Consider the following 13,387-nt stretch of genomic DNA (forward strand, 5'->3'; position numbering starts at 1 on the left):
ATGGACCTGGCTTTTTATGAAGTCTTTGTTTTTTTGAGGTAGGATCTCATGTACCACAGGTTAATCCTGAGCTCTCTTTATGGCAAAGGATGACCTTGAACTGACCCACTTGCCTCCAGTTCCGAACTCGCTGGGTTTGCACACGTGCTCCTCCAGACTTGGCTTCAGATAAAGAGTTGGCCCCCATCAGTGAAGCTACAGTGGAAAATGAAGACCAGAACACTGCCAGTGGTTGGGTTGCTCAAACACTGTGTGGTCTGGAGAACTCACTGCACACTCCTCACAGGAAGGTTGGTTCCTTGGTTCTACCCTCGTCTTGCTGGCTCTTCAGTAAAGGTGCCATTGGTCAAGACAAACTCAGATGACATGTTTAAAGAGGCCACAGGTAACAGAGTGGAAGGAGTGGTTCATCAGTGGGAGCATGCTGGCCTCAGATACCACATCCCAGGAACTAGGCTGCTGTACCTACCAGCAGCGGCAGCAGGGCTAACCTGAAGCCCCACCCCTATAAATTCTGAGGCCCTGAGCTTGTGCAAAAAAAGCACTGGCCCTCCTTTTTTGCTGGAACTGATTTGAAAGAAGAGAAATTGAGAACTTCTTAGTTTGGATGGAGAGTCCAAGCCCATCCTCCTACAGTGGGGTGTCTGTGATGCCAGTCTTGCACGGGTATTCCTTAATAAGCACTTAGTAGTTTGCCTTGTTTGGAAGATTTCTCTCATCAGGATGCAAAGTGGTTCAGTCAGAATGAGCAAAAGCTAGCTACCCTTTAGTCCTGTAAGTCTTGTAAGGTCCAAGTGTTACAAAGGTAAAATGGTATTAAGGAAAGACTGGGCACACATTTCTACTGTATACATGTCACCAAGCTCATGCAAATATGCAGATGTGACATGAAGAAATGGACAAGTCCGTGGGATTACCCAGTCTCCTGGCCATGTCTTCTTCACTCCTATTACCCAGTTACCATTCTGGAAGATGGGCTACAAAGGCTCACTTTCCAGTAGGCCACGGAGAAAGACCTTTTACTCCATCTAAAGGGATCAGAAGACCCAGGACAGAGTCATTTGTTGACACACAGCCTTGGTCACTACTGTGCTCACAGAAAATTTCTCCTGGCTTCAGAGAGAATGCAATGGGACTCACAGGCCACCCTAGGGTAGTTCTGTCTTGAGGCCTTTTTGCTGTAGTTTGAGCACAAAGGACATTCACTTTGCAGCCTTTGATTGTTATGCAGAGGGAGATTCACACGCCCCCCCCCCCCCCCCCCCCCCCCGGGCAGTAAGCTGGTCGCAAGCCTATTTAGAGTGTGAGCTTTAATTTCAGGATTCAAATTCCTGCAGTGCCATCTACTGTGAAACCCCATAGCGAAAGCTAGAGCCATTCACAAAATGCCCTTAAAGGCTAAAGGCTATTTCCTTAGTTCCAGTCTTGGGGGGGGGGGGGGGGGGAGGGAGGTAGAGAGAGAGGGAGAGAGAGAAAGAAAGAGAATGTCAGCAACAGAACCCATAGCTGCAGTGTGCAGTGTAGCTGCTCTTTGCCACAGCAGATCTAACCTGAGTATTCGAGCAAGGCTGGACAGCTGGACCCTTCTAACCTGCTGAACCTGAAAAACCTGGAACAGGCCACACCTCTTTCATATAAACCAAGAGATAAATAAACAAAATTTCAAAGGCACCTGGAGAACAAATGCTATGAACTTCATCTAAACCTATATATGTCAATATATAGTTATGTGCAAAATTCCACATGCGCACACACCCAGGATCTCAGCCTAAACAGCACAGCAGAGGCAAATCAAAGCCTACTGAGGTAGGGGAGGTGGCCAGTTCCTCATCTGTCATCACTAGATACCATCAACAAGAACCCCCCACCCCCAGAAAAACAGCACCTCGCACTGTAGGTATAGACGCTAGGCACTTTCTGTTGGCACAGCTTTTGCTCTCTGCTGGGCAGGTTCTGGCCCTAGACTCCAGAAAGACTGACCTCTTGGAGCCATAGAGCACCCTCACCAGCAACACATGCAGAGAATTCTGCCTGCCAGCAGCCTGACACCACCTGCCCTTCTGCACAGGCTGTGGGGAGAGAGCAGAGCAGAAGCAGGTTTGGAAAAGGTTTATTGCATTGTTTCCATGTGGAAGCACTGACAGAGTTGGGAAGAGGCAGAATGTCCCACCGACTTCTGAAAAACCACAGGGCTACATTAACTTTCTTCCTACCCACAACTAGAATGAAAAACCTTATCCCCACCCCCACCCCAAGCAAAAGCTAAAAAGGGAGTTTTGTGGTGATTGCTTTAAAACCCACTGGTTTGGGGGACTTCATGGTGCTCAGGTTCCACGTGGCTGTAGGGTTCAAGAGCAGTCTTCTCTTGGCACCTCCTACATCCCCTGGTTCTTCCCTTGCTCAAGACCAGCTCTTCCCTGTGTGACTCTGCTTAGCAGTACCTGCTGATGGGAAAGCTTGTCTGTGTAGCAGGCTGAGAAGCAGGTGAGTAGGGGCTACCTGGCAACTCTAAGAATGTTACCTAACATCTACAACCACTTCCCAGGCTAAACACACATAAGACACAGGTCTGTGCACATCTGGAGGACTTTCAACTCCAGAAAGTCTATGCCCATGACACGGTTAAAACTGAGATGATCCTGACAGGAGGCTGTCTGTTTCCCTCAGAATGACTGACATCTTGCTGGGAAAGGGTGGGAACTGGGGTAGAAAGTTGTTGTAGCTTGCCTGAAATTGTTTTCCTCTTGTGATTGTATAAGGCATTTTTGAACTGGGAAACATCTCTTTCATAGTCTTCCCAAAAGCCAGAGTGACATAATTGCTGATTCAGAATACAAAGGCCCCTTTACCTCTCCCACCTCCCCCAAGTCATTCTGTACACCCACACCCATCAAGTACAAGGCTGATAATCGATTTCTGACACTGAGACAAACTGTCCACTTGGGCAGGAGGCCACTGCACCAAGGACCCTTATGACGACGGCTCCAGCCCAATCTTTTCATCCTTAGGCTTCAAGGGGTTAGCATTCTCTTCGAAGAGGTTCTGAGTCCTGTGGGCGCCAGTGCTGCCCTGTGGGCAGGAGGAGGTCAGGGCCCTCTTGGCTTTCCTACTGGGCCAGTTCATCCATACACAGCATCAGGGGCATTCAATTAGTAGAAGGGGCAGGGCCTGAGCAGCACCCTCGACGTTAGTCATGCTGACAGAGCAGAGAGGAAACAGAGGCCAGAGAAGTGATTTTAAAAGAGAAAAGAGCAGCTTCAGTCATCAAAAAATTGAAAGGATGATTTTTTTTTTTTTTTAAAATAAAACATGAGGACTTTTTTTTTCTCTGCAATGCTCAGCCATTTTTCTGAAGACATAAAAAAGTTTTAAGAGTTTTGGCCTAAACATTCACGAGAGCGGATGGGAGGCGCCATGATGTGGTCTGAGTGGCAATGCTGGTCAGGGTCCTTCAGACCACATACTGGTATGGGTCTGCCTTCCCTTGGTCTGGTGTGGCAAAGGGGCTGGCCCAGCCTAGAGAGAAAGGGTGGCCAAACACGGCTTTCATGTTCATCCATTTTGTTTTTTTAGCCCATCTTCTCTCTTCCTTTTTCAATTGTTCTATGCCCTGAAAACAAGAACAATCACACTTTCAGTCAAGCGCTCCATCTCTGCAGTTTTGGGAGGGATGTCCACATGCCTCAGGTGACCAGAGCGAACACTTCCTTTTCAAAGCAGGAAAGCTACTTACACAACGCAGCTTTCTTCTGACTCTCATAAGAGGTGTCACTAACAGTGGTTTCTGGTGGGCATGCGTTTACAAGGCCCCGAGGGTGAAGGGACAGTGAGCTCTCAGCAGGCACCTGGGCCACTGTTGCCAACAAGATTGACACTGTCTAGTTCTGAGTCCTTGCTGGGTCAGGCAGTGCTCCGAGGCACCTGTGCGTGCAGAGGCTTTGATGCATGAGATTGAAATTCTGACAACTAATGGTGGCTGTTGGTGTGGTAAAGATGCATAGGAGAGCTGAAGCTACAATGACCACTTTGCAGACAAAAAAAAAAAAAAAAAAAAAACCCACACAAAAAACCAACAACAAAAACCCAAACAAACAAACAAACAAACCAAGCAGCGGTGCAGTGGCTGCTCTGACCCTGTCTCACCAGCCCCGAGGGTCAAGGAGCCGCTGCTGGGCAGGGTGAGGAGACACAAAGGGGAAGGGTGAGACAGTAAGAGGCAGGTGATGAGGAGAGGAATGACAAGAGGAAGAGCGAGTTAGTGCAGGTTAGAGGGAGGGTGGCTCGCAGCCTCAGTCACGGTGAGGAGGGTCTTCCCGGAGGAGCCTGGAGGACAAGGCAGTCCTCCCAGCCTGTGCTACTTTCCCTGCCAAGTCTCAGGAAAAACAAAAACAAAAACAAAAATGGGGCTAGGAAGAGTGTGTGTTTTCTTTCCTCCTTCAAATAGAGCTGCTGCGCTTCCAGAGAAGCAGAGAGCAGGGGCTGCCTGTCCGTTCTGAGTCTTGGCCAAGAATGGGGTGGGGCAGCCCAGGCTTTTCTCAGAGCCTGGGACCTGGGCTGATGATGCTCTCTCTCCCCATGAGTCACAGGCAACACAATTCTGTCTAGGGACAATCTTGATAAGGAAGAACTAGAACCAGACTGTCAGTGTATCTACTGCCCCCAGAACATGCTCTGGGGGACCTAGAAGTGCTTCCAAATGGGCAGGCCCTCACATTTGGGCTTCCTACAGGTTCTCTGTGGAGCAGCTGGTCTCATTTACCAGTTTGATATATGTCGGAATATACACCCAATCTTTTGCAATGACATGAATTCTTATAAAAGAAACAGAGTGGCTAAAAGATGTCAAAAGCACTGGGAACCACCTAGAATTCACAATGGCACTCTGGCAGTGGGCAGCACTGCCCCCTCTCTGCTTCTAGGTCCACAGAGCTGTAGCACCTGAAGCTATGGAAGAAGCTGTCCTCCATCTACGAGCACAGACCACAGCTGAAAACTCTCTGGGAAGGTGGGTGGGCAGCACTTATAAAGCCAGGAACAAGCAAGAGGTTGAATCCAGGTCCCCATGATTTTTTTTTTTTCACATTCAAGGCAAAGTGCTGCCCACCCCATTTTCTAGAACCCAAAGCACAAACGTCAAGAAATGCCACATCACAACCACTTCAAGGCTTCTGGGTATCTTTGGAAGGCCAGAAACTGGCTGTAAGACATGAGGTGAGGGGGTGAGAAGACAAGAGGATGGGACGGGTAAGGACCAGAATGTGCTGTCCTGGGGGCTCAAAGCCAATGTTTCCTGGATCCAGTCAGGACATCAGTTCTAGAAGCTGATGTCTGGAAGCCTTGCTGGAAAGGACAAGAGCCTGGCAGAATGCCTGACAGGGTACAGTATATAATAAAGAGGGACTTGTGTTAAAGGCAACCTCTGGCTAAGGCTGCAGGCAAGGCCATTCCCATGCAACCAGGCGAACCTGCATAAACATGACCAGGTCACAACAGAAGGCACAGTGCCCTGCACCCTGAGTCCTCAGAACTGACCAGTGACCGGGTCCCCACAGCCCCAGGAGGTGGGTGCCCTGCTTACCGTCTCATCTGTGCAGATGGAGTGTACTTGGGTCCCAAACATCACTGATGTGAAAATGAGGAAGAGCAGGGCCTCGAAGCACAGCAGGATGAGCAGGATGACTGTGGTGGGCGGTGAGAAGGAGCTGCACTCTGTAGGGAAAGCAGTGTGGGGATTGCACTGGCTGCATGGCTGCCTGCCTCACCTAACCAAGCTTCCACCGCCTCCCGCTTACTCCCTCATCAAGTCCCCAATAGACTGAGCTGTTGGAATCCTCTTCCCTAAGTAGTGCAGCCCATTGTCCTCAGACCACACTGAGGCCTGCTTGGAAGAAGCATTAGGCCTCAGGACACCTCAGGAGACCCTGCCTTTCCCTAGAGAACACAAGACGCAGTTTCAGAAGCCCTAAGTCCTGGTCTGGTCAGATCTTTCCTGGAGAGGTTTTCCCCTCACCCCCAAACTGCCCCTAGCTCAGCCACCCCATGCTTCCTTCGGGTCCCAGTGAGAGACTGGGGTAGGTCCAAGGAGTGCCTGGTAGTCTGGGGACTTGAAAGGGGACTATTTGCAAAAGAGTGGTCTGCCCAGTGAATGGGAGTGCCCCTTCTTGCCAGGACATCTCTGTAACTGAGACTGTCAGTCTCTCACTGGAGCTTTTACTGTTCTGTTTATGGTTGGGCTGGCTCTAGGCATTTGCTCACCCTTCCATGGTAAAGCAGTGATGTGTGACAAGGATGGTTTCTGAGCAATGAACAAAGCTGAACAAACTCGAACACACAGCACTCTAAGGCTCTGAGGAAGACAGTGTTTGAACAGGGAAGGAAAACTGGGCCACACATGTGATATGCTTTGCCAGCATCAACTCTGGTGATTGGTGCAAGTCGCTCAGTCTGGCTTGTAGGGATTGGTCTGCTTCCTCTGCTGAGGAGGCTGTATGGATCTTGACTATCTAGGGAGGGGGGATGTGGGAAAGAATAGGAATGACACCAATCACTGTGTGTGTTAGGGAGGCTGGCATCTCATCTGACATGGCCTCCTCTTATCTGCTTCCCTGGAACTTATACCTCCACATGAATTCTCTTTATTTTTTTATTTTTATGTGTATGGGGTTTTGCTTCCATTTGCATATCTACTATTTATGAGCCTGATGCATGTGTCATATCCCCTGGAAGGTAAATTCTCTTCCCGATGCCCACCTGGGCAGAGCTTGAGGAACTGGCTGTGGATGATTGCAGACAAGGTTACCTGGCTGGCCCTGGGTAGTGAAGGGTGCTGGAAGAAGCAGGGCTCTAAGTCTGACAGACATGAATAAAGGATAAGAGCCTGACCACAAGCTGCAGCCATGGTTGCCCTCACATTCTGCCCTAGCCTGCCTTCCCCATTCCTTCCATGTGGAATTGGGATTACCTTTTCTTTCCTTACCTGACACCTGGCTCTCCCACTGAACCTACTTTAGGTTCCAGGCAGCCATTCAACCAATCTTGGATTGATGCCTGACTGCAGATCTCTGGGCAAGAGGCTTGGACATCCTGAGACTTACTTTCCCTTCAGTACAGGGATATGGATAAGAAGTGGTACTAGAACATCTATATACCTCACGTCAGCTGTGTGTTGTGTGATATGCAGTGTGTTTTCTCCGTAAGTTCACTCACAAGATAGAGGTCACATCATTGTCAGATGCCCTGTTACTAGGGGTAGAGCCAGAGAGGCTCTCCACTCCCACCCTTCTTTTGCCAGGCCTTGAGAATTTCCAATGGGAATGAATCAAGGCCCAAGGAATGGAGAGCTCACCAACTCTTTTTTGAATGTTAACTCCAAGCACCCATCCTGGGGCACAGTTCCTTGAGCCTCTTGTACAAAATCTATTCTGGAATGGGAGCCTGGACTCCATTCCCTCCATTAGGAATCTGGCTGGGAGGACCCTGGCATTGAAGGCAGTAAAGTTTGAATGCCTGCTTGACCTCATGGCTTGAACTTCAGGCTCTTTTCAGTAAAAGATCTTGGAATTATGCTCATACTCTATACCCAGATTTTTATCATCTATAAATAAGGAACATTCTCCTATTCTGGGGATTGTAGGGTCTGCATTGCTCAAAATACACTCTACACATTTCCTAACTCCCACAGGGCTCTAACAGCACTGTCAGCATGACCACAAAGCAAAGACAGTCAGTCACTTCTGTGACAGTCTGGGTTATGCTAGCATTGTCCACAGTTAACCTGACACAGGAGGGAGGTTTGTGACGATGGAATGACCTCATTGGACATCCTATATCAAGTTGCCAAGGCCACACCAGAATTGACTCGGATTACCAGGGCCTAGCCAAATATATGTACTTTCAGAATGCTCACCAAGTGAGCAAGAACTGTCTGGACTCACTCACTTCTGCAGATGATATCCTGCTTGTCCCTTCCCTCCTCTCAGAACTAGAAAGGGGTTCCCTGGTCAGGACATCCGCCTTGTAGACTCTGAGTGTGAAAGTTCTAGCCCTACATATGGCTGCTTATTATTTTTTTGCTTTCCTACCCCTGTTTCTCCCTGTTTTAAATCTGTACATTTAAATGGAATATTAGTGAAGCAGGGAGACATGGTCTATGATCTTAATCTAAGTTAGTATTATCAAGACAAGCAATCTGAAACAAACTACTACTACTACTACTACTACTGCAACACACACACACACACACACACACACACACACACACACCCCAAACAAAGTTAAAAACCCTTATGCCCTAGGCAAAAAGTTAAAAATGGATCTCTGGGAGAAGACTGGGGTAAAATGGCCTTGATTATAGTGCCCTGTTTGGAGCTAGGGTGTTGCTTGGGGAAGGAGAGCTTGCCTAGTGTAGCCCTGGGCTCCATCCCCAGTGGTGAAAAGAGTAAAGCAAGTGCCTTGCAGACCAAGCCTGCTCTCCTCAGGAGCCTGGCCTCTGCTGACCTGGGCATGCTCTCTCTTGAGACATGCTCAGTTTGATCCTGTCCAACTTAGTAAGTTGCCTGTCTAAACTGAAGGGTCTGTTTCTTGTCATAAAAAAAGACTAGTGCCTCTTAGGGCCCGATCAGTCTGAAGGGTTTCAGAAGATGTAATAAAATGAGGCTGGGCTGGCACTGCAAAGGGAACAGGCCCCCAGGCCACTCAGGTCTTATACCCTCTCTACCGAAGGAAGGGAAACTCTGGCAATACTTACTTGTCCAGTCTTCTTCAAAGCAATGCAGGAAGTGGAATCCCACCATGATGAGGGCGTGCAAGGAAATGAGAGCTATGTACATCTGAAACAGGAAAGCAGTGCTGAGCCATTGTTGGGATAATCTCCTAACTATGCAGCCTCCTTGAGCAGCTACTCAGAACATGTTCTACGTGAATACTCTGCCAGGCAGAGGCCAGAAAGGTACCTGCGACTCCTCCAGTCCACAGACCCTCTATTTCTTGTTTTGAGTAGGATGTTAGCTGTTCTCTGAGAATATGTGGAACCAGAACAGATGCACAGCCCAAACACAGGCATGACTCAGGCTGTGTGGGGCACATGAAATCTGCCGCTGCTTCTAACTTAAAAGGTTAGAGTGCCAACTATTCTACATCTACCTGTAGCTCAGAGTTTGAGGCCACCAGCAACACTGTTTTCTTTAGCTATGTAGGCCTAGTGCTCTAGTGGTACCCAGAACAGAGCACTTGGCTCCAGCTCGCCAAACCAAATCAGCTTTCTTCATGCACAGAAAGTGAAGGACATTTGTTGAGCCAGAGAGATACTGAGTGAGAAAGCAGAGAACCACACAGTAGGCAGTGTTCTCAACAGCAACCAAGACTGCTAAGAGTGCTGAGATTTTCCAAAGAACTAATGAGTGCCCTGCCTCGTGGAGGCAGAGTTCAGATGCTGACTTACTGTGAATAGGACAAAGTACTTCTGGTTGTTCTCGCCGACACAGTTGTTGACCCAAGGACAGTGGTGGTCCATCTTGCGAATGCACCGCTTACAAACACTGAAATGACCCATAATTCAGACCTTCAGCAGTGGTAACCATCCTACAGTTTGAAAACAAACACTACACAAGTAACAAAGCAGCGGTGCTGGGGTGACCCAAAGGGGAACACTGGAATTTTGGCTTCAGCTCGACACCTCTGCAAGAAGACTGGAATGCAGAGTCAGGACTTCCAGGGTCAAGTCACTCCTCACTAGGGTCAGAAGCATTTGCTTCCAGGGCATCTGCACACATTAACAGGTCAGAACTGGCCCAGGTAAGAGACTATCCTGAAGCCTCATGAAACTTAGAAATTGGGGTCCTGAGGAGGCCAAGAGTGAGGCGTTTGGGAAATGTTACTGTAGGACAGGATACTGGGAAAGGGCTGGCAGAAGTTCCAGACATTCTACCAAACACTAGCAGAAATGGAATATACTTTTTCAAGCTGCAGGAACTGTAGTAGCTTGGCAGACTTGGGTCTGCTGGACTACCTTACTCAAGTCAGTGGGTTCCGGTCAGTCTGACTAAGACGAGTGGAGGCTTCATACTGCTCTCCACCCTTTTTCTTCCCCATCACTCCAAAGGCCTCATCTCATGACACAGGCATGCTGCCAAATAGGCACTGCTCAGAAATCCTAGCCTGGTTCCATGATCTTCAGGAGCAGGAAGGCAAGGCAAGAAAAGGAGGTCCAACATGGATGCAGAAGCAAACAGCCAGGCCCAGCAACTATACCACTGGTCTGTCTGCTCTGTCTCTTTTGTTACCAGCTCTAAAAATACACATGAAAACACATGTGAATTATGTACACAATAAATTAACACTTTTTTGTTTGTTTTTTTCAAGACAAGGTTTCTCTGTGTAACCTGGTTGTCTTGGAACTCGCTCTATAAACCTAGAACTCAAGAGATCCACCTACCTTTGTCTCCTAAGTGCTGAGATTAAAGGTGTACGTCACCATGCCCGACCTCCCCATAAACAATTTTAAAGCAGTCAAGTAGTGTAGAGTGGTCTGCTCGCTATGTACCAGGCCTCTGCTCACCATGGATGGAATCACCACATCCTATTTATCTTACGGGCACGCAACCCAATGCAGTGAGCTCTAGGGTCCTTCATCCCTACTCATTTGAGGAACAAACTCCTGAGAGTAGCCACTTCTTGCCTATGCTCCTCAGCAGGTCCTCTTCCATCCTACCATTTCTAGGGCAGCTTTCAAGTACACCCTTAAGTCAGTGAGCGTCCATTGTAGAGAAGCACCAAGTGGCCTCTGGTTCTGTAGGCCATGGATATTTTAAACAAGTTCTCATAGCAAAGCCACCCTTCACACTCTGAAGAAAACAGGTGTGGAAGAGCAGGAAGCTGGGTTTCACAAGGGGCTAAGATGTGTTGGGCAACCAGGTTAGACAAACATATGCTTGAGGGAGTAGGGAAAGTCTCTATAGCTCTTGGGGGTGGCATAGGTGGGTGATTTCCTGTTTTCAAGGACATGAAGTGCCAAAGCAACACTTGTCTTCTCTGTGGGCCAGACAGCTTCATGCAGGGCAGGCAGGGCTCCAGGGCCCAAGGCTGTAGGGACTGAAGGCGAAGCAATGGTCACTGAACACAGAAGATGCTCTACAGAGAGATCTTTTCTGGTGCTGGGCCTTCTAGATTTCCCTCACTCCTATCTTTTATACCACTGTTTTAAAAGCGATATTTCTCTCTTCTACTACTTCCTTGCCACATTTCAGCCCCCAGATCTCAGGAGACATTGACAAGCTCTCCCTGGCTTATATACATTAACAGGTCCACTCTTGGGTTGTATTCCACCAGGAGGCACAAGGAACAGTCTTTGGTATGTAGCCTTTAAGTAGGTGCTGGGCCAGCATTAGCCACACAGCCATGTCCCACAGGAGCACTTACCACACTGTCATGCTGCTCAAACACGCCTTTCCTGACTCAGTGGAGGGACTCTGGGCTTAGCCTAGCTGGGTCTGAACTTGATGGCAGGAGCTCATACAGATAAGAAGCAGGCAAGAAAATGGGTGGAACCCCAAGACAGCAAGGGAGAGACAGAGGGAGCTATGCTTTCACACACAGGATTTCATCACATACCTCACTATCTGAAAAAACTGTAGGCAAGGTAACAGCATCCCATACTCTAGCTTAACACAGCTCCGAAGAGACAGTGTAGCCAAGGAAAGAATAGAACAGGGGTCCAAGGGCAGATCTCCATGTTGTGGCTGGACAAAGAAACAGGCCCTCCAAATCAGCCTAGGCCATCACCCTGTTCCTCAGGTGAGCACCAGGTCACAGGACAATGTATTTGGTGACAGTGGGGAATTGGAAAACTAAGCAACTGAAGCCCATCAGGGTTCTAGGAATCTGCTGAGGGTTCAGCCTCAGAGTGTGTGTGTGTGTGTGTGTGTGTGTGTGCGTGCGCACGCGTGTTGGGGATGGGGTTACAGGAAGCCTGGGGTGTTAGGCCCCGCCAAGCCCAGGCTTTGCCTTCCCTGGGAACGTATCATATAAGCCCAAAACCTTGGCTCTACAACAGCATAAACCCCTAAGGGATTCCACATGGTCTCTGGTCCTTATAAATGGGAGGACCCCAACAGAATGAAAGCAGGAAGCTGGGTCTCAGAAGGGGCTAAAGTGTGCTGGGCAACCAGGTTAGGCAAATACATGCTTGAGGGGCAGGGAAAGTGATTAGTCTGGGGTTGTAGGGCTTCTGCTAGGGGGAAAGGCCTGCCTATAGATGCAGGGCTACAAGGCATACTCTAGACCAGTGGTTTTCAATCTGTGGGTCTCGACCCCTTAAAGGACCCTTTCACTAAGGTTTCATATCAAATATCTTGCATATCAGATAGTTACACATTACAATTCATAAGAGTACCAAAATTACAGTTATGAAGTAGCAACAAAAATAATTTTATGGCTGGGGTCACCACAACATGAGGAACTGTATTAAAGGGTCACAGTATTACCAAAGTTGAGAACCACTGCCCTAGATGGAATGTTTTGTGTTTGGCTATGATCCCCACCAGAGTTCTGGGAATGTAGACAATATCTACTTCTACAGATTCTACCAGAAGCAGGGGAATACAGAAAGAGGTGCAAGTGTGGAACTCTATCTGAAAATAAGACTAAGACAGACAGACAAAGAGGTGCAAGTGTGGAACTCTATCTGAAAATAAGACTAAGACAGACAGACAGACACACACACACACACACACACACACACACACACACACACACTTCTCTAACCAGGACCATATAGTAGCCTCTGAGCTAATAGGAGCTAATAGACCATCAACCTACCCAATATATGTCATGTTCTGAATAGCCTGGGTGACCATACACTACTATAAAACAACAGCTGTCAGCGCCCATTTTCTGGGCCAGACACAGGCAATTAGTGCCCTCACAAGGTTACTCTGAATCAGCAGTTCTTGCCTTGCTCTGTTTACTGGCACTTAGATGCCCACTCTGGATCGTTTTGGGGTGGAGTTGAAGAGCTGGTGGTAGCTGTAGTAAAGAGAACACCAGCTGCTGGGCCAGAGAATAAGGAAAAGAAAAGCACCACTATGGTGCCGCGAAAGCTGTTTCCTGCAGTTAACTCTCCGATTCCTGGCCTTTGTATCTAACCACCAGCAACCCCTAAGGGATTCCACATGGAATAAACCCCTAAGTGATTCCACATGGTCTCTGGTCCTTATAAATGGGAGGACCCCAACAGAATGAAAGCAGGAAGCTGGGTCTCAGAAGGGGCTAAAGTGTGCTGGGCAACCAGGTTAGGCAAATACATGCTTGAGGGGCAGGGAAAGTGATTAGTCTGGGGTTGTAGGGCTTCTGCTAGGGGGAAAGGCCTGCCTATAGATGCAGGGCTACAAGG

At 48.5% G+C, this 13,387-nt stretch overlaps 1 protein-coding gene across 3 annotated transcripts in view; it reads right to left on the reverse strand.

Annotated features, from left to right (window-relative positions):
- Zdhhc3 (zDHHC palmitoyltransferase 3) overlaps positions 1 to 13,387 on the reverse strand; it is a 51,035-nt gene that overhangs the window by 10,710 nt on the left and 26,938 nt on the right. For 2 of the 3 annotated variants that reach the window (XM_021172453.3, XM_085828220.1), the window contains 3 exons: positions 9,440 to 9,536; positions 8,747 to 8,828; positions 5,579 to 5,709 (listed from right to left, as the gene is read on the reverse strand). In XM_021172453.3, coding sequence (XP_021028112.1) covers positions 5,579 to 5,709; positions 8,747 to 8,828; positions 9,440 to 9,536 — 310 coding nt within the window. Of the gene's footprint in view, positions 1 to 2,094; positions 3,611 to 5,578; positions 5,710 to 8,746; positions 8,829 to 9,439; positions 9,537 to 13,387 lie in introns of those variants that run through there. The other variant, XM_021172455.2, reaches the window with a different exon arrangement.

The sequence above is a fragment of the Mus caroli genome, unplaced genomic scaffold, assembly GCF_978045245.1.
Source record: "Mus caroli unplaced genomic scaffold, Mus_caroli_1 scaffold_11, whole genome shotgun sequence".
Taxonomy (NCBI): Eukaryota; Metazoa; Chordata; class Mammalia; order Rodentia; family Muridae; genus Mus; species Mus caroli.